At 37.5% G+C, this 26,047-nt stretch overlaps 1 protein-coding gene across 1 annotated transcript in view; it reads right to left on the reverse strand.

The window, feature by feature from the left end:
* The window catches only part of LOC149215205 (inositol hexakisphosphate and diphosphoinositol-pentakisphosphate kinase VIP2-like), a 556,818-nt gene that overhangs the window by 342,014 nt on the left and 188,757 nt on the right, over positions 1 to 26,047 (reverse strand). Inside the window, exon 2 of the mRNA XM_089392550.1 lies at positions 16,419 to 16,478. Coding sequence (XP_089248676.1) covers positions 16,419 to 16,478 — 60 coding nt within the window. The remainder of the gene's footprint in view (positions 1 to 16,418; positions 16,479 to 26,047) is intronic.

Raw genomic sequence — 26,047 nt, forward strand, 5'->3', positions numbered from 1 at the left:
CTGAGTTTTAAAGCTACCCATCTTAAAGTAGGCATACAATAAAGCAGAGTTGGGGCTCATAGCTTACCATGTATAAGAAAAAGTGTTTACCCTTACCCCAAAAAATGAATAGAAACGTATATACATAGATACATGCATATGTATTTAAGACTAATGACCAAAAATAAGTTTGTAATGTAGCTTCCATAAAACAAAAACACCACCATCCTCGAACAATGTCAAAGCCCATAAAAGGTAGTAAGAACAAAAGCTCAACCACACCAAAGAATACTACCCATGAGTGAACCTTGCCCTAAAGAAGCTCTGAATGATCATCCTAAAACCAACTTCAGAAATGACTAGCAAACTAGCAATGCCAAAAAATGTAACAAACTATCTCCAAGCACTAACAAATAGACAAATGCCATCTAACAAACCAATCTTGGCCAACCTAAACTTACGTGATGTGAGAGATCAAATGGTCCTTCACATTGTCAAGGATGCCTTCATTTGTCTTGGCCATATTGTCTTTTTGTTCTACCAACAAGACTAGATTGGTCAATGTTAAATCTCTTAATACCAACCCAGATTTATTTTCTCGCAACAATTATTTATTCCTAGAGATTTATTTTATTACCAAATAATTTTTAAATTGTTGAAAAATAAAGTCACCAGTATTTTAACTTCCAAAAATTAATATGCAACGAAAAAACAAAACCAATGAGAGATCAATCACACAATACAACAGATAAACACCCACAACAATTCTCCTTCATTAATTTATCTAATGAAATGGTTTCGAACCACAATGAAATTCCAAGGAAATATGCATTGACTGGACCCTACAACTCATCCCCACTAGAAGAATTTAGCCCTAGGAATTTCTATTAGAATTTCCCAGACCCAACACCCGATATTCGATTCACAACAATTATCAACTGAATGAATACACAGCGAAGTTCCTAACCAAAAATATTTAGCGGAAGCAAAATTACTCAATCTAAATCACATACACAAACATATTTCTACCAATTCTTTATTAATAAATTAATCATGAAACTTACTTGGGTTCTCGTCCTAGGATAATGACCCAACTGAGAAAATAGAAAGCTAATGACCAGCCTCATTGCACTCTCTCGAACCCAGCACATACTGAGAAGCCTCTCTCAATCTTGTGTTGTTGTTGTGTCTTAGCTCCTCACTTTAGGCTCAATTTATAGCTTTCCTAAGCTAAGATTGACAACCAAAATTAGCTCGTGATGTTAACTGAGGATAAGTGACTTCGCTTCAGTTAACTATACTATTTTCAACTTTCTCTATTTTAACTCAAGTACAAGTCATAAATTTAGCTTGATTTATATGCACATCTCATGCATCTCACATGCAACACATTCACATCCATGCAACTCACTTTCACACTCTGCATGTCACATGCAAGCTCCTAAAGAGGCAAATCAAGGTCCTAGTCAAGACACAATACTAGAAGTACCTTTTGAGCTACAAAACTTAAAAATTTCAACCCATTGGAAAATAGCCACAGAAGAAATTCAACCTGGAGAATTTTGGCCCACCTCTCATGAAAAAATCGGGTCTATGTCTTCCCTTTGAACAGCCTCTATGCCTCAAGAAATTCAGCCCTGCAAATCGACCTCCTTCTCACTTCAGCCATCCAGCCCTATAATCTCCAACAATTTGGCCTCTTGGAAATAATTTCGAATCAACCCACACTCTTCCTCCTCTCTACTACAGTCTAGTTGAGCCTCTCACTCTGAGAGAAAATCGCTTTCTCGACTTGTGTCTTCACCTATTCCTTAGGCTTATTTTATAATCTTCATCAAGCCCAAATCCCTAACCCTAATCTCCCTTCTAAAAGATCTAGGAGATCAACGATTGAGATCATTTCTAAGTTACATAAATAATTTCATTTATCCTTAGAAATTGACATAATAGTCCACAATAATTAACTAACTTTAATTATCAAACTTTCCCTAAGTTAAACTTAGGAAAGAAGACAAATCACTTACTCCATCAAGCAAGGACCTACAGAGGCAATAAATCATCTTCTACATGTTAAGACACCAAGCCTATGCAGAAGTCCTTCCAAAGCTACCACTATCTCCAGCTTGTCTCTGTACTTCACAAACTTTCCTTTCACTAGAGGCTTAGTGAGAATATCTGCCACCTACTCCTTCGTGGAAATGTACTGCAATCTCATAGCACTTCTCTGGACTCTCTCTGATGAAGTGATATTTGATCTGTGCTTGGATTGATCATGAATAACGAGATTCTTAGAGAACTTAAATCAACTCTAATTATCACAATGAATCATTGTTGGCCCCATCTCTAGACCAAATATCTTGTGAGTATCTTGTGAAGCCATACTGCCTCACAACTCGCCATACTCATTGCCATGTACTTTGCGGGTAGGCGAAGCTGAACCACTCACCCTACACACATGTCAACCATAATGGTGTATCACAGGGGAAGGTGAACCACTCACCCTGTATCCAGCGCAACACTAGGGGAAGGTGAACCACTCACCCTATGGTCGCTCATAGCTAGCTCTAAGAGTTACCCCAAGCCCCTAGGAGCTCCCAGAGATTTGTGTCCAACTCATACGGAACCCTCATAGGAGGGTCATTCCAGACTCCAAGTCTCTCTCGGAAGATTAAGAATTTGACCTTCCCCAAAGGCTTCGTGAGAAAGTCAGTGACCTGCTCATATGTTCTAATATGAAGGAGCCTAATTGCTCCCTGTTGTACCATATCCTAGATAAAGTGGTACTCGATATCAATGTGTTTGGAAACACAGGATTCTCTGATAAACAAATCCCACTTTGGTTGTCGCAAAAGATCTTGGTGGTATCTACTAGTGCTCAAATAGCTCACTGAAGAGCTTCCTCAACCAAATAGCTTCACAATAGGCCATACTCGCAACAATGTATTCAGCCTCGGTGGTGCTTAAAGCAATCTATTTCTGCTTCCTGCTCATCCAAGGTATTGAAGTAGACCCCAAAGAGAAGTAGCACCCAGATGTGCTCTTACGATCCACCACATTGTCAGGCCAGTCAGCATCTATATATCCATGCAGCCTCAAATTCCCAACAGAGTATCTTAGTCCATAGTGCATTGTGCCCCGGAGATATCTCAAGATATTCTTGGCAGCAATCCAATGGATGTGATGAGGCTCGACCATCTATTGACTCAACGTGTTCACAGCAAAGCATATGTCAGGACGGGAGTTGACCAAAAACATCAAGGCCCCCCACAAGTTGGCGATACTTGGAAGGGTTTGATAATTCGGGCCCAGCAGCACTTCCACATAGCTTCTTAAAGTTGAGTTCCATTAGAGTAGTCATGGACTTGCAGTCCACCATCCCACATCTCTCAACTAGCTTCACAATGTATTTTCCTTAAGAAAGAAAAATCTCACTTGCCTTTTACCAGACCTCCAACCCTAGGAAATAATGCATCAGTCCTAGGTCCTTCATCTCAAACTCAGAAGCCAATTCCCTATTGCATTGATGAATGAGAGGGTCATCACCTGTCAGAAAGAGATCATCCACACAAAGGACTAGAATGAGAGGTTTGTCCTTTTCAACCTTGAAGTATAGGTTCGATTCAGCATCGCTCCTTGTAAATCCCAGCTTCAAAAGATAGCTATCGATCATCTCATACCAAGCCCTACGAGCTTGCTTCAATCCATAGAGGGCTTTCTTCAACCTGCATACATGTGTCTCACGATCTTGAACTTTGAACCCCTCAGGTTGTTCCACATAGACTTCCTCTTTAAGAGAACCATGCAAGAAGGCATTTTTGGCAACCATCTGGTGTAGGCTCCATCCTTGCAAGGCGACAAGGGCTATAATAGAATGGATGGTCATATATCAAGCAACTAGTGCAAATATCTCATCATAGTCTACTCCTTCCTTTTGAGAGAAGCCTTGAGCAACAAATCTTACCTTGAACTTTTTATCACTCCCATCAGGGCCATATTTGATCTTGTCGAGCCATTTTGAAGTGACCACGACTTGTCCTTGGGTCTAGGAACCACATCCCAGACATCATTCTTCAAGGTCGACTCACACTCCTAGTTCATCGCATCCTTCCAAATTTCTTGTTTCACGACATCTCCGAATGTACAAGGCTCAGATTGAACAATGGTACTCATGGAAGGTAAGTACCCTTGGTAACTATTCGGCTTCTTGCTTTCACGAAATGTCCCCCTCGTTGCAATATGTTTCTCAGTATCTTCAAGAGTATCTTTGAGCCACAAAGGCCTTTTTCTTGAAGTGGAGGGCTCACTACGAGGTGGATCAATGGGATCCATAAAACCTTCAACATCGGGCATCGATTCATCAGACGAAGGTTCATCCTGCTTTTTTGAATCAGCATCATCATTGTCCTTCCTAGGGATAGAAAGATTTCAGATCTTTCTAAGAGCAGAATCTTCATCGAAAGTGACATCATGACTTAATTCCACTTCCCCTTGACCAGGCACATAGATTCTATATGCCTTTGAAGTTTCAATGTAGCCCACAAACGTAGCTTTCTTGCCAGATGCATCTAGTTTGTTTCTTTTCTCTTTCAGCACATGAAAATATACGGGACAACCAAAAATTCTAAAATGAGAAACATCAAGTTTCTTACTGGTGAAAACTTCTTCAAGTGTCTTGAAGTCCAAAGCTTGATGTGGGCATCTGTTTTGAACATACACAGTGGTGTTGGTAGCTTCTCCCCATAAGAACTTTGGTAGACCTTGGTCATGAAGCATGGCACGGGTGGCTTCTATGATAGTACGATTCTTCCTTTCGACAACACCATTTTGTTCAAGAGTATATGCAGTAGTGGTCTCCCTCTTAATGTCAGCTTCTCTACAATAGTCTTTGAATTCATTTGACTCATATTCGGTCCCATTATCGGTCCTCAATATTTTGATCTTCTTCCCTGTTTGATTCTCGACCAAGGCTTTGAAAGAGCAAAACCATTTGAATACTTCATCCTTCTTCTTTAAGAAATAGATCCATGTTTTGCGAGAGAAGTCATCCACAAAAATAGCATAGTACAAATATCCACCCAAAGATGTCACGGGTAACAAACCTGATAGATCATAACGAACCAATTGAAGAATATCGATGATTTGAGTTTCACTTAAGGGGAATGGTCCCCTTGTATGTTTTCTAGCTTCACATCCCTGACAAACACTTTCATGATTTAAATTGAATTCGGGCATACCTATGACCATCTTCCTTACATCAGGTAAGGCTTTGAAATGAAGGTGAGCAAATCTTTGGTGCCATAATTCGGATTGAAGAGAAGTGTCACAAGTCATTGCTCCCAACAGACTTCCTCCAACCTGATAGAGACCTTCAACCCTGAATCCAAGAGTGAATGCATCTCTTGGGTTCCTTTGCCAAACACGAACCTTCCCATCAATGAATGTCACCTTGAAACCTTTGTCTTCCATCGCAGAAAGAGAGACCAAATTCTTTTTCAGATTAAGTACATATAGTACTTCTTGTATGTGGAGGTTTTGACCTTGATTTAAGCAAAGAGTAATAGTCCCAATTCCTTTCACGGGATAAGTAGCATTATCCCCAAGTATAATCTCCATATTCGTCTTCTTTTCAACCAAGTTTGAGAGAGCTTCTTTGTACCCAGTGAAGTGCCTTGAGGCACCACTATCAATCAACCAATGATCCAATGTATCCGGAGGAGAGGCGGTGGTGAGGGCAGAAATAAGATAAAATTACTTTTCTTTACAACATTAACTTCTTCATACCTGGAGTTTCTCAACTTCTTGGGAGGACGACCATTTCCATTTTGAGCAGGGGGAGAATTCCTATTTCCTTTGTTATTGAACCTGTTGTTCCTTTGATTGCCATTGCCTTTGAAGTTGTTGTTATTGTTGTCATCATCTCTTGCAGTATCCTCCTTGTAAGGACACTCTCTAGCGAAGTGCCCAAACTTGTTAAAATTGAAGCGTCTTCCTTTTCTTCCTTCTTTGAATCCCAGCTTGAACCCTTGTCCTTGATTCGTTGGACCAACATTGTTCCTCCTCTTCGAATGAGCGGAGAAGGCAGTAGGATTATTTCCATTTGAGGGCTTGTCTCTTTCCATCATCCTTATTTCTTCTTGAATGCATTTGGCCAATAATTCATCAAATCTCGGAATCCTGACATTGTTGAGGATGGTAGTGTTGAACACATCCCATTCTCTTGTAAGGCTACCAAGAGCAATAAGAGTAAGCTTCCTGTCACCAATGACTTCTCCAATAGATAGGAGATCATTCTTGATCTCTGTAATCTTCAAAAAGTAGGATTGGATGGATTCTCCTCTATCCATCTTGATGTCTTTCAACTTTTTAAATAATGAATCCATACAGGTGAGGATAGTTTTAGGTAGAGGAGGAATGACCTGTTGTAGAGTTTTATGAACCCAACGTTTCGGACTACCAAGTGAGTCCATCATCAGGGGAGAATGCGTCAATAGATATTCTTAAAATCATAATGATGTATCCAAGGGCTAAAATTAGGGTATATATATAAGTTATTAAACAAAAGAAATAAGAAAATAGGTCGGCTCTTATCTTTTTATTTAATTAATTAATTAAATTATTTATTATTATTATTATGTAATTATTATTATTTTTAATTAATTAATTAATTTATTCAAGGGGATAACTTAATCAAATAATTTTATTATCTATAGAATTAATTATTATGTTTATTAATTCTATTTTAAATAATTGATTCAATTGATTCATTAATTTGTTTAAATAATAAATTAATTTGTTTGATTAATCAAATTAATTAATTTAATTATGTATTCATTATTAATATGTTTATTCATTTATTTACATTATTAATTTATTAATTTGATTAATTAATTCATTAATTAATAAGTTTACAGGGATAGATTAATTACTTATTTTTCTATTTCTTGAATTAATTATTAAGTTTAATAAATTTATGAAAAAATAATTTTTATTTTTTGTTTTATTTTATTTTTTATTTTATTTTTTTATTGATTAATTACTATGTTTTACTAATTAACTAATTTTTGATAGTTAATTAAACGAACAGATTAGTTAACAAATTTATTATTATTTATTATTATTATTATTATTATTATTATATAGATATATAGATATATATATATATATATAAGTTTATTAATTTAATTTAATGTACTTATTTCTTTGTTTAATTATTTATTTATTTGATTAATTTGTTTTATTTGCTTAATTAATTTATTTATTTATTTATTTTTATTTTTATTTTTATTTTTATTTTTATTTTTTTATATTTTATTTATTTATTTATTATTTTTTGGTTTTAGTGAGTTATTTATCTATAATTTCTAGAGTTTATTTATTATTATTATTATTTTTATTTTTATTTTATTTATGAAGAATTGAGTAATTACACCTATATGCATTCTATTATTTTTTTTATTTTTTTTATTTTTTTTATGATATCAAATGATTATGTGTGAAGAAATCTATTACTAAATTATGTTTATGATTGTTAATTAAATGTATTGTTTAAGGAGGATATTACATAATTGATGATTTTATTATTTGTTTATTTTTACCTTTTTAAAGTTTTTTAAGGGAATATAGTTAATTATTGGCTTTTAAGGTTTCAATTAACGGTTTCTAAGTGTTGCTTAGTTTTAATCCATCATCCCGGTTTAGGTTATTCTTCCTTTTTTCTATTTCAATGGCTTCCTTGATTTTCCTTTTGAGATAGTGGTCTTCTTTTCTAACCAGTTTGACGTCTTCTATGCAGATGTAATGAGAGGAAGAGTGAACATGTTCAGCTAAGGCTGATTTAGAGGTCCTTTCTCTTCTTAGGTCAGCAGTGTGTTCTTTAATTCTAATATTAAGAGACCTACCCGTTTCGCCTATGTATTCTTTACCGCATGAGCAAGGAATCACATAAACACCTTTTTGATGTTTAGGGTTTATGGGATCCTTGACAGAGTTGAATAATTGTCTGATAGTATTAGCAGGGGTGAATGCTACATTAATGTTATGTTTATTAAGAATTTTAGAGATTTTATCAGTGGTGCCTTTTATGTCTTTCAACTTGTTCTTGAGAAAGAGAACTTGATTTGATTTATTCACTTTGAACATACCAACCAACTTGTCATACATCTCCTTAGATGTTTCCAAATCAAAAATATAGGCAACCAAAGGCTTATGAATAGAATCAACAATAATCTTCTTAGCTTTAACCTCACATTTCTTGTACTTTGTTTGTGCGGCTACAGATGCATTTGAAGGAGGCTCCACCACTCTTCCTTTGACATAGTCCATAGCATCATTTTCTTCCAATGTCAAATCCAGAGACATCTGGGATTTGTCCTTAAGTTTGTCCTCAGATTTGAAGTAAGATGTAGTCGTCATTGGAACTAGTTTCAAGTCCTTGTCTAACAACTTCCCTTAGTGATTGCTTTGCTTCACTCTTGCTTGGGCTTTGTCTTCACCTAACCTTTGATATCGTGTTAATTTTAGATAACAATGGTATGTTCTATGCTTTAGCACAATTTTCTTCAATGTTCCTTATCATCCCAATAACAATTTCCAATTATATTCAGTAGCAATCACATTAACTTAAACACATTGATAGTACATGTAGATAGAACATAAAAACATGTGCAGAATACAAGCCAAGACAAGAGGACACAAGATATGGCGGATGCCAGGGACAAACCCCAATGTGGGGAAACCCTTTGATAAAATATTCTTATTATTCTTCAATAGTTCAGCACAGAGAGAGAGTACAAATATCATAATTACATGCCCAAAACAGTTCTTCCAAATCAGTAGTCAATGGAGACCTAACCAGAAAGTCAACGGTGGTCAAAGTAGCCCCAAAATGTCCTCCCAAAAGCTCAGTCAACAACAGAAGAATTCAGCCTGCCAAGGGAGTCAAAGTCAACCCAAAAACAACTCAGTGAACTCAATCAAACCCTACTGTAATTTCAGTGGTCAAATTAGAAAGTCAATGCTAAAGTCAACTCGACCAAATTGTCCCCAAACACCTTGAAAACTGTGCCAACCAATGCGGCCTTCATAATACGAAATTCTAACCACAAAAATGAAGTCAATGCATTGTCAAACAATCCAAGTCAATGTTGGTCAACACTGCCCTAATTCCTGAAATTTTCGGCCTCCAAAACAATCCTGAAATTTCGTCCTCTTCCACGCATGCGAAGTAGAGAAGCCTCCAAGCTGTAGGAACCAATCAAGAGAGGAGAGAGAAGATGATGTAATGAGTTGAGATGATGTCCAAATGAGAGATAGGTCACTCCTATTTATACACTTAGTTGAGGGTAAGGAGACACATCCATTGGGCTTCATGAGCCTACATTTGACTGAGGTCGACCTTGACAATTTGACCATGATAAAGAATAAATTCAAAATTCCATTTCTGCTTGTCAGAATGAGATGATCTTTATATCAAAATTGTACCTCTCAAAAAGAGGAATCTAATGAAATAAACATCCCCATCATATGAGTTGTCCTAAGGTGGAAGTTGGCCCTAGTTGCCAATTTTAACAAATCTTGATGAGACTATGATGACAAATATCATGAGCTTGTAATTCAGATCTCTTCCTTTCCTTAGTACACATTTTCAACAAATTTTGATGTAGGAAATATGGCAAATTCATTTTCCTAAAACCTGCTAAGTGACAAAGAAACCTCATGTGGTATAGGTAAGCTTTGGAATACCTTCCTTCACAAGTGAAGAAAAGTTGGACAGTTCTAAGTGCAGCAGCCCATTGAGGTTTCAGTTTGCTTTGGAGGACCCCTGCATCCCAGTCTTGATTTTGGCAGTCTTCTTTCAGGAAGAAATTTAAATCCACATTCAGCAACCTCTGCTTCTTGAACCACCTTTCACCTTCTGCTGGCAAACTCGTTGCTTCAGCAATCGACTCTTCTGTGACAGGGAACTGTAATGTCCTGATTCTAGCTATATTTCCATCGAAAGAGAAGATAAAATCATGGCACCAGTTGAGGTTGTACCCATTAAAACTTTGAAAGACCAGTTCCCAACCTGCACTTTTGAAAAGATCAAGCATTTCAGGGTACACTTCGAAGTACATGCCATTGGGTTCAAACCTCTTCACATGGCCAAACCAACCCATTCTGCCAAGCTCCAAGACCTGCAACACCTTCACTAACCTTGAAATACCCTAACAAAGGACTGCAAGACAACTAGCACCCTTTCTGCACTGGAAAACAACAAAATTGGGTTTGCTGGAAAAACCGTTTTTAAGAAAAACAGGGCAAACTAGGGTTTGATTTAAAATGACTCAAATGGGCTCAAAAATGTTGGCAAATGTCACATCATGCAGGAGGAGGACCATTATTTCACAAACCACCACTTGAGCGCTCAAAAAAGATGACTTAACAGGTCGGAAATCAAGTTTTAAATTTTTTCGAAAAGTGTTATGAAAACATTTCATATCGCCACTTGATTTTTTGCTATAGATCAAATCGCTAAGCAAAATTTTGCATAGACTTAGGGTTAGGTACAAGAGTTTTAATGACACATTACCCTAGGCTTAGCAAACCATATAATGAATAAAACACCCCCCTTTATGACTTGCAAAAAGATAGACTAACATCCTTGACTTGAAATGAAGGTGTAAACCTGATGCTAACAAAAACAACATCGAGATGTGAATTTTTGTCCAAGCACTCTCAGCCCAATCAAAATATGTGTACCCCTGCAAGTCTACTTCACCAACTTTAACATATCTGAGTCCAAAGTCCACTTTATCTCATAGGTATCTCAACACATGCTTTGTTGCCACCTAATGAGCCTGTCTCGGCTCCACCATGAACTGGTTGTATTTGTTCATATCAAAACAAATATCCAACCTAATGTTGACTAGATATATCAAGAAACTATTAGCTACCTACATAGTGTGGGATCCACCAACTTTCCCTCAAAAGCAATCAACTTCTTCAAGTTAGTGATCATCGATGTAGACATAGACCTACAATCCTCCATCGTGAATCTCCTTAAGATCTCAACTTCATACTTGCCCTGCCCAAGAAAAATCTCTCCTGCCTGCTAGCACACCTCCAATTCCAAAAAGTATTGCATCAAGCCAATGTCCTTCATCTCAAACTCTAAAGCAAGATTTTCCTTGCACATCTTGATGAGCTTCATCAATCCCGTCAAGAAAAGATAGTCAACATAAAGGACCAAGATAAGCGGCTAACCCTCAAGAAGTACATAGTACAGGTTGGAGTCTACTTCACTCTTAGTGAAGCCCAAACCAAGAAGATATCCATCAATCCTGGTGTACCATGCGCGTGGAGCCTGCTTCAACCCATAAACGGCCCTCTTCAACCTGTATACATGAGGCTCTCTCCCATGCACCTCAAATCCCTAAGGCTGCTCAATATACACCTCCTCCTCAATCACCCCATTGAGGAAAGCAATTTTCACATCCATTTGATGTATCCATGCACCTCAAATCCCTAAGGCTGCTCAATATACACCTCCTCCTCAATCACCCCATTGACGAAAGCAATTTTCACATCCATTTGATGTATCCTCCACCCCATCTCTAATGCAATGGACATGGTTGCTCTAATGGATGCATATTTGGTGACAAGAGCATATGTCTCCTCATAGTCCACTCCCTCCTACTAGGAGAACCCTCTCACAATGAACCTCGCTTTGGACTTTTCAACATTGCCATCAACTGCATGTCTGATCTTGTAAATCCATCGAGAAGTGACCATTAATTTTCCCTCCAGCCTCAACACTATGTCCCACACATCATCCCTCACGATGAAGTTATACTCCACCATGGCATCTCTCCAGACCTACACATCTGCAACGATGTTGCTCAACAAGGCAAAATAATTAGAAAATCTCGTTGGTGGTCTAATCTACCTAAAAGCGTTGTTAGAAGCCTCCACATGTTCCTCAACATCTCTCAAGGTTTGTTCAGCCCACCTTGGCCTCCTCATGGTAGAGCTCGAAGGAACATCTCACTCCTCTAGAACTACAATATGTGTCCCTGTTGTTGGTGTTGTTGCTCCATGCTCAACCTTAGGAGTCTCTCGCTCCTGATCCTTTACCCCTGTTGGCTCCATATCATGACACCTCCTAAAGCTCCTGCCCTCATCGAATATAGCATATTGACTAATGATAACTCTCCTCTGTCCTGGAATATAGACTCAGTAGGCCTTTGTGACCTCACTATAGCTAACAAAAATGCCCCTTTCTGACAAGAGCTCCAGCGTAGTCCTTTTCTCAGTAGGAGTGTAATATAAAATGGACTACCAAAATGCAAAGATGACTTACCTCTAGCTTCACTCCTATGAACATCTCCTCAAGAGTCATATTTGCCAATACTCTGAGGACTTCTATTCTGTAGACAGTTGTATTGCAGGCCTCCCACAAAAATATAGGCAATTCCTAGTCAAAAATCATTACCCTCGTAACCTCCATTATTGTCTTGTTTTTCCTCTCGGAAACCCCATTCTATTGAGGTTTGTAAAGTTCCGTGAGCTCCTTATTGATCCCTGTTGCTCTACAACCCCTCCCCCAACGTCATGAGCCCACTAGATCCCTATGAGTTAACATGTTACAATCTCTAATTTCCTCGTCCTGATGTTGTTTAATTTTTCCCGCAGCATCATCTTCCTATTTCCTTTTTTTGCTCTAATAAAGACCAATTAGGGCTACCCATATCTAATATGTTATATCCTTCCCTGGTATGTGAGGAATTATATGATCCCTCATACCATCGAAAATTATACTCATCGCTTTCACATCCTTCTGATTATGCTCAACTGGTTGGTTTGGATCTGAAGGAACCTGGATATTTGTGTTCACAAAACTCCATAAACCCTTCATTTTTAAAACTATGGTGATTCGCTCCTTCCAAGGACTGAAGTTAACAGCCTATTCACCATGTCTTCATATCTCAAGCTACTTAATGATGCCATCTCACAAATCAACCTAGTAACTTGGCCACAAAACCCTAGCTACAAAATTAAAAATAAATATGTTGTCGTAAGAAGAAATTCATTGTTGAAAACCCTAGTGATCTCAGAATCTCTCTTTCAGAGTTTTCTAGAGATCTGGCACCACATTAAATCTCCTAATACCAGCCCGGATTTATTTTTTCCCAACAATTATTTAATACCAGAAATTTCTTTTATTATCCAAATAATTTCTAAATTGTTGAAAACTAAAATTATCGGTATTTTAACTTCCAAAAATTAATATGTACCAGAAAAATAAAATCAAAGAAAGATCAATCACACACTACAATAGATGAACACCCACAACAATTCTCCATTAATTAAACTCGGGAAAATCAGGGTTTCGACCCACAGAGAAATTACAAGGAAATATGCATTGACTGGAACCATAGGTTTCAAAACCGTTTTAAAAAACAGGTTACCGGTCTAACCGGCCGGTTAGCAAGGCCGCCGGTCTAAACCGGCCAAAAAACCCGGTTGGAAAGGCCCTTTCGCCCATTTTTTGCCCTAACCGGTGAAAAACCGGCCGGTTTAGGACGGAACCGGCCGGTTTGTATCAAACCGGCCGGTTTTAGGCATGCCCACCAAAACTTGCAAAAAGTGTATTCCTGATTGTGGTTTAGGGGTTTTGGGGGGAAACTAAGGGTGTTTCAACCCTAACAATGTTGGCAATTAATGGTAATGTTAAATGACATTTCCTTTAATTTTTATTTTCATCCTTTTACTTAAATTTTTAACATTACCATGAAATGACTCAGGATGTTTGAGAATGGTTTCGACCTCATTGGATTTCATATGGAGAAACTAGAATTTTAGATTTCACTCAAAATTCAGCAGACTTAATGGTTTTCAGGATTTCATGGTTTGGGGGTAAACAATAAATGCAATTAGAGCTCCAAATGATGAGCAAAACTCCTGATCTAGATCCCATTGTGTTGGACGATATTGATCCAACATCAAAATGGGTGGAGGAGACTGAAGAACCTGTGTTTGAGGTTGATTTTGATATCGACATGGCTTTAGCAGGGGTTGAAGCAGATTATGTGGTGGCATCAGAACCAGGATCAGTAGCGGCATCAAGGAAAGGCAAAGAACCAATGGAAGGCACTAGTCATGTAGGTCGACAAACTCGTGCTTCCATTAGGTCCACTTCTATTGTCATTGGTGGCATTGATACTGAGGTTGCAGATCAGGCTGAGGCATCTTCAGACTCTGAACCAGATGATGTTTGTAGCTCCTGATGATGATCCTGTGTCTAGTAGTGGTTATGAACTTGATGATTGATCATGTGTACATTGTAGGCTTGTAGTAGGCCAATGGCCTCATAGCTTACAACATTGTTTTTAGACTTTATACGCCATTTAGAGCCTCATTTCTTATGTATTTTGCTATTTTGTCGATGATATGTATTGCACTCGGTGCCATTTTGATATATTCACCTTTACATGGTATATAAATGAGCAAACTTTGCATATTTTGTCTCTATTGGCTTGGAATCATGGTTTTACATCTTAAAAATAGTTTTGTTTCATTAAAAATAAATTATTTAATGTATTTTTTTAAAACCGGTTCGTTTAGACCAAACCAGTCCCGGTTAGACCGGTTCCGGTCGGTAAACCGGTTCATTAGGTGGACCGGTCCGGTCACCGGTTCCGATTTTAAAAACATTGACTGGAACCTACAACTCGGACCCACTAGAAGAATTCAGCCCTAGGAATTTTGGCCCACTGGAAATTAGCCACTGAAGAAATTTGGCTTGGAGAATTTTTGGCCCACCTTTCACCTACAACTTGGTCCTGTGCATTCCCTTTGAACAACTTCTGCACCTCAAGAAATTCGGCCTTCAAAAATCGGCCTCTCCAACAAATCAACCTCCTTCTCACTTTAAATTCAGCGTCCTGGAAATACTCTTGAATCAACCTACACTCTTCCTCCTCTGCGCTACAATCTAAATGAGCTTCTCGCTCTAGATAAAATTGTTTTCTCCACTTGTGTGTCTTCACCTCTTCCTTAGGTTTATTTTATAATCTTCATCAAGCCCAAATCCCTAACCCTAATCTCCCTTCTAGAAGATCTAGGAGATCAACGGTTGAGATCATTTCTAAGTCACTTAAATAATTTCATTATTTATCCTTAGAAATTGACTTAATAGTCCACAATAATTAATTGACTTTAATTATTGTACTTTTCCTAAGTTAAACTTAGGAAAGAAGATATAAATCATTTACTCCATCAAGCAAGCACCTAAAAAGGCAATAAATCACCTACTACATGCTAAGACACCAAGCCTATGGAAAAGACCTTCCGAAACTACCACAAGCTTCAACAGTCAACAACCTTGTTCTAACTTCTCAATGAAATTCCACAGATCATACTCCTCCAACAACATTTGTACCCAACACTTCCAGAGGATGAAGTTAGATGGAGTCTTCCAATCTTTCTTCTAAGACTGAATGCAGTCATACTACTGCACTAGTGAAGAAGATTCCTCAGTCAACTAATACAGTTTTTAAGCTTTCTAGGAACAGACTCCATTAGTGTGCTGGTCATAGTTAGGCTATTTTTAAGCAGATTTCAGTTTTCCTGCCGTAATTTACAAGTGTTGCCCGGCATACATTTTTGCTCTAGTTCAACTAATTTATAGAGTTTTTTCCTTTTGTGAGCAAATTCTGGCATAAATCTTCATTGGCATTATTAGGTTGTGGAATTTATGTCCATTGTCTACTACTGTTTGGCATGTGCTTATGTGTGACAGTCTACAGATTTAGTTATGTCAGATAAGTTCCATCCCTCCCTAGAACATGGATGAAAGTATTCACCATTCATCTCAACATTTTATTTGCTATTTCAGAAAAACTACCATTACAGTCAGAACAAACTCCTATTAAAATCTTGAAATTCAGAAAGAAGACACCAATTCCAGGAAGACAGATCACAGAAGAGTTCATTGTCAGCAATCTCTTTTCGAACCTCTGTTAAAAATCAGTGTAAACAACATATTGCACACAGATTATGACAAATGAAATTATTCGGGAAAACCAAAGAGGAATAGCACTGAGCAAGGAAACAAAGGTGACAAGAGAAAACACTTTCTATACTACTTGAATTTAAAACCCTGAATAAAGATTAATGCTACATTTACTTCTACCTTTAAAAGCAAATGAACAACAAAATACTCAATGTAAACAGTAACAGCCTAAACCTTTGCCTGTGACAGACTAATTTAAGTTCTTTGCTTCTCCATTTGCTTCTATGATCCATCATAACTATTTTGATTGACAGACTCTTATAGGAGTCTAGTAAAGCTAAGATATGAGATCTGGAATGATTCAGTGGCTACCAATATAATCACATTTTTTAATTAAAAATGCATACAATCGTAACTTTGCCATCAAAGATTTCAGAAGGCAAACCTCAAATTCACCAAATGCCCTCAACCGATCAAGGATTTGCGTCATGGGAGCAGAAAGAACCTGCAATGAAGAAAAGATTAGGATAACAGGGAATAGAAAATTAGGAACATATGAGCTGAGATAATCTCACTAAATTACTAAACACAAATATGCTTGTAGAAATTTTTTCCTTCAGTTAAAAGAAGGCACACATGGGAAAGTTAAAGCCACACATACAAATAGCTTAATGCTTCTATGATCATTCTGGCAAAATAGCAGCAATTTGGATATATTCTGTTATGTACATTCTCAAAATGGTGTATTCCACCTTTCACTTCTTGCACATAAGGATCAAAGTATCAAACCACTGATAAAAAAATAAGGTAGTTACAGTTTGATGTATTTGCTTTGAAGTGTCTTCTAGTAAGAAATTCTACTAGGAAAAATATCAAACTAATGGCCACTTTTTATCAATCGAAAGATTAACTTATGTTCTATAACATTATTATTATTTGAAACTCCATATTGGCTCTAATATCTATTAACTAATTCCCCTAAGATTAGTCCTAAATAAATTCCATTAACTTCTGTATTTTCCTTCCTTTTACTTGAAGCACCTGATGGAATACTTGAACAAATAACTAGAGTTTAGAGCCACTTGACAGGGCTAGAAAATCACTGAGAAATGAGAATTTTAAATTGTTTGCTCCACACCAAAGTCTGTCAAGGATTCACTTAAAGTTTGCTTTGGCTGAAGTTCATTACTTTCAGTTCCCTTTCAAAAATTCTTAACTTGCCTCATCGGATCATCAAGAAATATCTGGCCAGTAGCTTAACACAAACAATTAAAAGGAAATTTAACTTCAGATATCAGTATGTGCAAACAGGTGAACAGGCATTTAACATCAACATCTAAATAGATTAAATTAAAATAGCAACCCATATGGAAGGTGTTTCTTTGGAATTATATCCACCAAGGAGCTCGAGTCATGGGAAGGCCTACATTTGCAAACTCTCATTTCCACCCTATCCAGTGTTAACGTGAAAGGAATGTTTGTAGGCATAGGAGGCTTTAAAGCCTTATATCAATTAGAAAAGCCAGGGATTCAGATTCAGACTATCCTTCAACAAACATTCCGTATGATGGTCTATTGTGTTGTGTGAAGGCAAGGTGTTGGCTGAAACAGGCTGGTTCTCAGCCCTCAGATTTTTCTGAAGAGGTATCAATACAATCAGAGACCTCTTTGATGCCCAAACAAGACCTTGGATTCCTTGAACAGTTCTGGAAGATATATATACAGATTGGCCAACTCAAACAGACTTGTGATAGAAGTTAGAAGTTAGAACGCAGCAATTATCCCTGACTCTCTTTCCATGAAATTAGGCTTTAAATTTACTGCAGCCTGTGCTGTAAGCACTGGGACTAAATCAAGACTAATGCTTTTAAGGAATATACAAATGTCTCTGCCATAAAGCTTTCTTGGGTAGTCATTTAAATAAGCTGTGGAGAGTCATTTCCAAGCAAACCCACTGGGTCCTTCAGCTTCACAGTGTTTGAAAACTGTCAGTAGAATCCAAGAAGGCAATTTTGCTTGGTCCCTTATCCTTGGGGTCGTGGACACTGGCTAACACTCAGTGCAACTTGGCATCCCTCAGCCCAAATATCCACTATGTGGTTACCCTGGTTATCTCAGCATGTGTTTTGACATTTGACATATGTACAGCTTCGACATCCATGAAAAGGAACTCATTATCTATATCCTTCACATGAGGATTAACTACTACTCTATCAAATATTTCCAGTGTCCATTGCAAAAGCCAAGGCTGCTCAAGTATTTTACCACAAGACGATTTATGTTTTAATCTTATGCATCATTCATGAGAAATCAACTAACCGAATGTAAATTGTGATAATAATACATAGGAAAATATTGACACCTGTAACTTTAAGCCATTGCGCTTGCATGAAAATGTGTATTTTCTTAAGAAGGATTTGATGCGGAAAAATCACACTCTGTAATATATTTTTTTTATATAGTGCACAGTCCACATTTGATCCTTGCATAGTTTCACAAATAAGACAGAATAAAATCAGTGATCTGGATGCAATCAACAGAATGATAGCATGTAACAAGGCACGCATCCCCATAAAGGAGGTATTATCAGATTATACAGAGGCCACATTGGACACGACAGCAAGAGTGCAGCAGAACTCGAAGCTTTGATCCACAGTCTCCTCATTGCCAGAACTCACTCTCCCCAGTCAATTATTATTGGGGGGGGTTCCCAGATCATACTCAAAGCTGCAAAAAATATCCAGAATGGCTCACCACCTTCCAAATGCTCCATCAGCTGGCATCTGGACTAACGCATGCAACAGCTGGCTCTCATTCTCAAACAGCAAGAAGCTATCATTTTCTCCCATGTTTGGCGCAAATCCAATGCCCTGGCAGATTTTCTGGCCAAAAATGGAGTGGATGAGAGAGTCCCCTCCGAGGATATGTCCCCGCCTACTCACAAAATAGAAGCCTGGGCAAGCCTCTGTCAAGACATGACGACTAAAGATCTTCGCCCCCCGGATCTCAAGCTGCAGAAGCGGGCCCAAATGGAAAAAAGCCTATCCAGCAAAGCACCAGAGGCGACATCCCAGCCAATACAATCCATCTCTGGACCCCAGGCATGACTCCCCTGCAGGACTTAGTTCTCTCAGAGGTTTTACCTGCTTGTCACTTCATTGTTATAGCTTGTCAAGCTCCTGCAATGTTCATTCTGAAACTTTCCACCCCGTGGCCTATGAATAGTATTTGAACTCTTCAGGAAGCTATCTGGTTTCCTAGTTTTGGGCAGATGGCTCTAGCTTCCAGCTTCCCAAGTTTTTTTGCTACTAGTTTACTATCACACTCCAAGTTTTGTGCGAGACAGCCTCCATCTCATGGGAAGACAGCCTCCACTTCATTCCCCTGCTCACATTTTGGTGCTGCACACCAAAATTTCCAGTCTTGCAACCCTGTAATCTATGTATATTGTTGATAATCTAAAAAATATCCTACTTGCTTACAACAAGAAAAAAGGCACACATCCCGTAAAAAAAAATCATGGTATGATGACTCTCTAATATGTGCCAATCTTCATATGTTGATCACTGTGCAGGTCCAAAACACCGAGTTGTAAGTGGTGCACCTGTGCCCATTGTTGGAATACTAGAGGCAGTCCCATGCACTATGAGGAAGGAGGCCCCCCTCAATTCTCCATCTCTTTCCACTTCATCCAGATTCCAAACAGTGTCAAAGATCTAACAACAAGCCACGGCATAGAGTTGGTCGAGTTGTTTGCAAAAGGCAAGAGCATTGGCACAGTTGGCCTCAGAGTGCTCCACCACAGCACCAAAATGACAAATTCACAACTTGTCATGGCCATTTCAAAGACAAAAAAGTTGTCTTAAGGAAGCTATGTGGGGAATATCAGTCCAGGATCATTATTCCAAAAGTTGAATCAGCCAATGATGGTTGGGGGCCTAGACCCTGTGATAATAATGATCCACCTCATGATGTAGGTCTCCCCATGCAACTAGAGGTGTGACTATTGGAATTTGGAAATGTGTCCTCTTCATTTTGTGTCATAAGGCAAGATGTTATTGGATTTTATGGTTATGTACCAGCTGACCATTTTGGACTGTTATGATTTTATTGTATGCCCAAGTGGTAGCATTGTTAAGCATTATGCTCATGGGCAGTTATAGCAGTTATTAAAGCATCATTACTATAGAATGAATTGGTTTGTGGTTTCTGCCACACAACCCAATTTTCTTGTAAGAAATGCCTAATGTGTTCATTATTGTTTACATTAATAGTAAAAGGAAGCATTTTCTACAAAAAAAAGGATAGCAAGCAATATATAAATTTGGTGCAACACCACATCCCTTTAAAGAGGTGATATGGGCACGAAGTAACATTGTGACTACTCACATACAAGAATAAAAACCCAAGCAGGAAAGCAAGCATGCAAGTAAAAAGGAGATTGCTGCAATGTACACATATATTATACTCTTCATAGAATTATGTATTTATAGAACTTCGAGAGTGATCATGTTTGACCATGTTTCCAATAAAATACAATAAAAGGTGAGTGTTCGTGTTTGCAAATTCACCTAAGAATTAATTATAACGAGATAGGAGAAAGACAAAGTTAAAAGTGTAATTACAATTCAAAAACATAGTCTCATTATGTCCACTAGGACTCTAGGTACTAATAATCCTCATCACTTCCTGCTTGCTTTAAGGAAATCTTCCTTGGTTTCTATTGTATTTGGGGTACACTCCTTTGAAAGGCAATGTTAGCAGAACTAAACCATTGACCAAACCAGGAACTGGTCAGAACCAGATTGGAACCAATATAAAAACTAGACCAAAAAATACATAAAATATTCAAATTTTAAGGAAAAACATATATATTCATGTGCATCCATATGAATCCAAACCATTTAAATTTTAAACAAAAATATGCAAACGTTCTCATTTATATAGCATGTAAGGGTTCATATCACCAAAATAGCATCAAGTGCAATCCATCTATGAACCAAAAATACATCATCAAACAAGCTCTAGATCGCCTCTAGCATCTGAAAAAAAAAACGTGCTACAACAAATACCTAAATATCATTAAAGTAATTGCCTCAATTGGGATCTTTGTCATCAATATCACCCACTAAGCATTAAAATAAGATAGAAAAAGTTTAACATGTCAAATCAAGATTTTGTTTGAGTGATGGGTACATTTTTACTAGGGTCATGACAAAGAAGTTAAACAATCAATGCCACTAACATCAACATACACAAAGGACTTGGAAGCTTTCATGAGCTATGGGAAACTTGAAAACCTAGCATGTAGTATACTCCTAAAAGATTATAGGCACAAGAATGGAGATTAGTTGAGGTTGCCTTTGCTCATGAGACTCTTCATACATGATGGTGTTTGCAAGAGAAGAGTTAGACATGATAGAAGATGTCGAAGCATGATGATGAGCATGGATAAGTGCAAAAAGTGTGGCCATTGTAGGACCAAGGAGCCAGGTGGATCTTTGTCCAAAGCAAGATGAGAATATGCGGCATTGTGTAGTGCAAAGAGTCCTCCCTATTGAAGAGAGAAGTCCCAATGAGCTCTCTATAAAAACTACTTTGTAGGAGATTATTGGACAACTCTAAAAGGGAATAGTAGAGAGATCCACTGAGGGTGAAAAGATTCGAGATGATGATGTGGAGATGAAATTTGGATTATTCCCCAACATCATAGGATCACAAGATAGTGGAGTTTGAATGGTCTTACGCATCTAAATAATGTTGTAAACTTGAAAAACTATCATTGAAATATGTTACTAGAAGACAGTAGGCAAAGGGATGGACTGAGGTTGAGGTTCCATGGCTTCATTAGATTCTTGATGTGTCACGGTGTTTGTAATATGAGAGTTAGATGTGATAGAAGATATCAGAGCATGATGATGAGCATGGATAAGTGCAAGGTGTGGACATTGATGCAAGAGGAGAGGAAAAAAATGTCAAAGGGGTTTTATAAGGACATACATATGTATTGATGTAATTGGAAGGGTTGAATTTATTATGCTCTTAGTTGAGGTGCTTGGGACTAACGAGTTGAGTGGATCCTTGTCCAAAGCGTTAAATTTCTAATACTAGCAAGATTTATTTTCTCATGGCAATTTAATTTATCCCCAGTTTATTATTGATTTACCCAAATAATAACTAAATCACCGAAAAATAAAATCACTATTATCTTTAACTTCTAGAATTAAAAATATGTAGCGGAAAGAAACTAGAAAGATCAATCACACATTGCAAAATATGGGTTTTTCAACCCACAAAGATGTAAAGAAAAATACAATCTGGAACCTACAACTCGGCTCCCTCAAAATGAATTTGACCCAAGTAAATCAACCTCAAGGAAATCTGCCTCTAGATGAAATCACTCTGAAGAATCGACCTCCGGCAATCAGATTTGTGCCCTCTGGCAATCAGATTTGTGCCCTCTAGCAACTCGGCCTCCTCCAAACAAACATGATCTCCTTCCAGCAACATAGCCATGCAATCTCTTCCAACTCGGCCCTCCTGGATTCCCCTCAAACCCACTCGCACTTCTTCCTTCTCTATGTTGGAAATGTAACTAGTGTCAGTCTTCATAATGAAATTCAAATGTACTAATGATGTATTCCATTTATTACATTCATTATTATTATTGTGTTTCTAGTCAGAGCATGTTCTTCATGCTTTTAGGGTCAATTGGGTCAAAAGAAAAATTATTATGAGTCATTGAGTCAAAGTCCCATTTGGACTTTTTGAAAGAAAAGAAAAGAAATTTATTTTTTGAGTCAAAGTGTCTTCACAAGACCAAGTCGGCCCTCCAAATGGACAAGTCGGCCAGCCCATAAGTTGTGTCTCTTCATATGGTCGAATAACTATATATTGGCACTTGTGCTCCACATTTTGGCATTCAATTTGGGTTCTCTATGGAAGAAGTTTGGGTCTGTAACACGAATTCTGAAACATGAAGTAAGTGAATCTTCTGCGATTTATCTCTTTATACAATGTGAGCTTTCATGACAAAAGAAATGTTGTAAGGTACAAGTTATGTGTTCCTATATGAATCGAATTTTGTGCCAAGAAGAAGATAACCAACCGAAGTCAAAGGAAAGAGAGGTCAATCAAAGGAGAGAGAGAACAAAATGATTTGTGGCCTAATTCCGCTCACACGTGCGAGTTTTCTGAGGTAGATTCTGAGGAATTGCAAGCCTGAAATTTTAGGAGATGACCAGATTTCTGAGATTTGACCAGCATTGACTTCTGTTGACCAAGATTTGTTGGAGATGGATTGAAGGAGGGTTGACTTGGGTCTTTGTGGCAGTCTTGGTATTCATCTTCGGTCTTGGATGTCTCACTTTGATCTAATTCTATAAGAAAAGGATTTTTCTTGGGTTTTCACCCTTATGGGGTTTTGCGCTGGCTTGGAGCCTAATTTCTTGTGTTCTTTGTCTCTTGTGATCTTCTTGTTTGTATTTTGGTAATTGATTGATGAAGGAGAGAACATAAAATTAATAAGAAGCCAACAAACATTCACAAGTAATTATCAAGTAAGAGAAATCTTTCCTAATCTACATGCATTATGATTTCTCAACATGTTATCAGATCTAAGGTTGAAGGAGACGCTTGAAGATCACAACTTGTTGGCATATTGTTTGAAGACACTCTCTTGAGAACATCGTTGAAGACTCTTGAAATTACCATAAGACAGATCTCACTCATCCAAGTTATTTGTCTGTGTTAAGGCTACCAAAGTATGCAACATCCACTCAAAGGAGGTTCGAAACTTATGTTTGTGATCCAAATTAATATTACTATATCAGTCCAAGATCAATTCTTTGTTTAAAGTCGAGCTCACTAGTAAAGGAAGAACTAAAGGAGGATCAAATTTTCTCACTATATTACAGGGATAGAAAGAATTTGTTAATTGTAATAGCCCTAAAAACAGAAGCACACATTGTTATGACATTCCGGTGGCATATTAAACTATTTGTTATACAAGTTCTTGTAACAAATTATATCTCTAAGAGGCACCTTCTCCTAGCACTCAAGACACCATCTTCACAGTCTATGGCTGGTGGGAATAATGAATACTCTCAACTTACTGTAACAATGCCTTTTATGAGCTCATTGTGGCACTGATTTGAGATCAATAGAAGGCATCCAAACTTATTGCCAATCCAAGTAACTGTGAATAGGTCTAAGTTACCTCAATTTTTTAAGTTTAAATCATCCAAGTCATACGAATTTTCTAAATATGAAGTAGAACAAAAGATGAAGTCAAGGAAGTCCACCTTGTTCTCCACATACCACAAAAAATTCTATGGAGACAACTCTAACTTTTTGTGGCATTGGAACAATGTGAGTTTTGAAAGCTGAAACTTCTCTAAGATTAAGTCTCAAGACAACGAAGTAAAGGGGCTATTGAAAAATAGAGATTCTATTTTATCTTTGTTGACCCTCACTCTAGTTGATAAGGAGGCCAAAGTTTGCACTTAACATTCTCTGAGGTATCCAAGTCTACTATAAGCAACATTACTACTTATGGATTGTAAGTTATTTAAGGTGTTATATTTCAATGATTGTGACCAAGAAACAAGGGATCTTCACATGACAAAAGAAAACAATGATACTTCTCCAAGATCCGAGCTTTCCAAGCAAAGTATGTCCGAAGACAAGGGCCAAACATTCTGTGGTGGCATCCGAAATTTCAATGACACTATTTTGCAATGGCATCCAAATGACTTACATAGTTCTTTGTGGTAATACTTCTTTAAAGCATCCAAAGCTTAGTGATTTTATAAAAGAAACCAAAATCTTCAAGGATCGTCTCTGAAGTCAAAGGCCAAGAGACTGATATATATATATTTTGTGAAGGAACCGAAGTTGTGTATCATCTCCATAATTAAAAACCGTAACCATGTGGAAGAATTGTAATAAAGATATCCAAAAGTTATGTAAAGATCATCTATGTGACATTGTATACAAAGGATCTGAGGGATATTGCTCTAGAAAACAGATGAATTGATTCATTGGAAGAAAGAGACCGAAACTAAAAACCAAGACTTTGTAAACTCTGCGACAAGATATCTGAAGTTTTTATGAAACTTATAAAGCAGTCATACTACCAAGACCTTCCTTTTATACATAAAGACAATTTGCATCCACTATGTTGACCTATCTGAAGTCTGTTAGATCTTAAATATATCTGTCAGAAGAAAAGGATAAATGTCAACTGAAGAACAGTCAAATGATCGGATCTTTGCAAAAAGAACAAGGTAAGGACAAAAGACATATGTATAATTCTTGTTCATTTGAAAATTATCTTGCAAACTATTGTGCATATAGTGCTAGTCTTAGTGAACTCACATGAGAATGATTTTATGCTCTTTTGAAAGTTAGTAACATAGTGTGAAAAGATCTATGTAGATATTTTAGAGTTCATTAACATAGCATTTGAAGTCTTTTCCTAAGGAATAGGTTTTTATGGCCTAAGAATGAAATTTCTTAGAAAGCTTGTCAATAATGTTTCTAGGGTTTTGCAATTAACTTTTTGGTGTGATTGTAAAATCTAGGGTTTGTAAACCCTAGCAAAGGCTTGAATTAAGAAAACCCCTAGGTATAGAAATTCTAACTGATTGTTTCCACTATGAAAAGAACCTAGTTCTTGAGAATAACAAGAATGACATCATGTTGATGAGAGGAAAAGGTTGATGAAAAAGGTCCAAGATTAAGATGATAGTTAGCCCCAAGGGAGAGCTCAAATGGTCGAGTTCCCGTTGCTAAAGCACTTTCCCAGTTTGGGAGGTCACGGGGTCAAATCTCCTCGACGCCCTCGGGGTTAGGCCTGTTAAGATTGGCCAACGGGCAGATCCCTTCAGGTGGATCTGCCCCGATATTTTCCCGTGGATGTAGCGGCCACTCAGTGACCGTGAACCATAGTTTAAAAAAAAAAAAAAAGATTAAGAGGATAGTATTCTTTCTTTAAATCATTAATATTGATATTTTGTCTACACATTTTGCCTTTTGTTCTTTCATAGTCTTCTAACAACGGTTGCAGGTCAA

Source organism: Pinus tabuliformis, chromosome 1_1 (genome assembly GCF_031772625.1).
Source record: "Pinus tabuliformis cultivar Carrire ecotype Pingquan chromosome 1_1, CPIR1, whole genome shotgun sequence".
NCBI lineage: Eukaryota > Viridiplantae > Streptophyta > Pinopsida > Pinales > Pinaceae > Pinus > Pinus tabuliformis.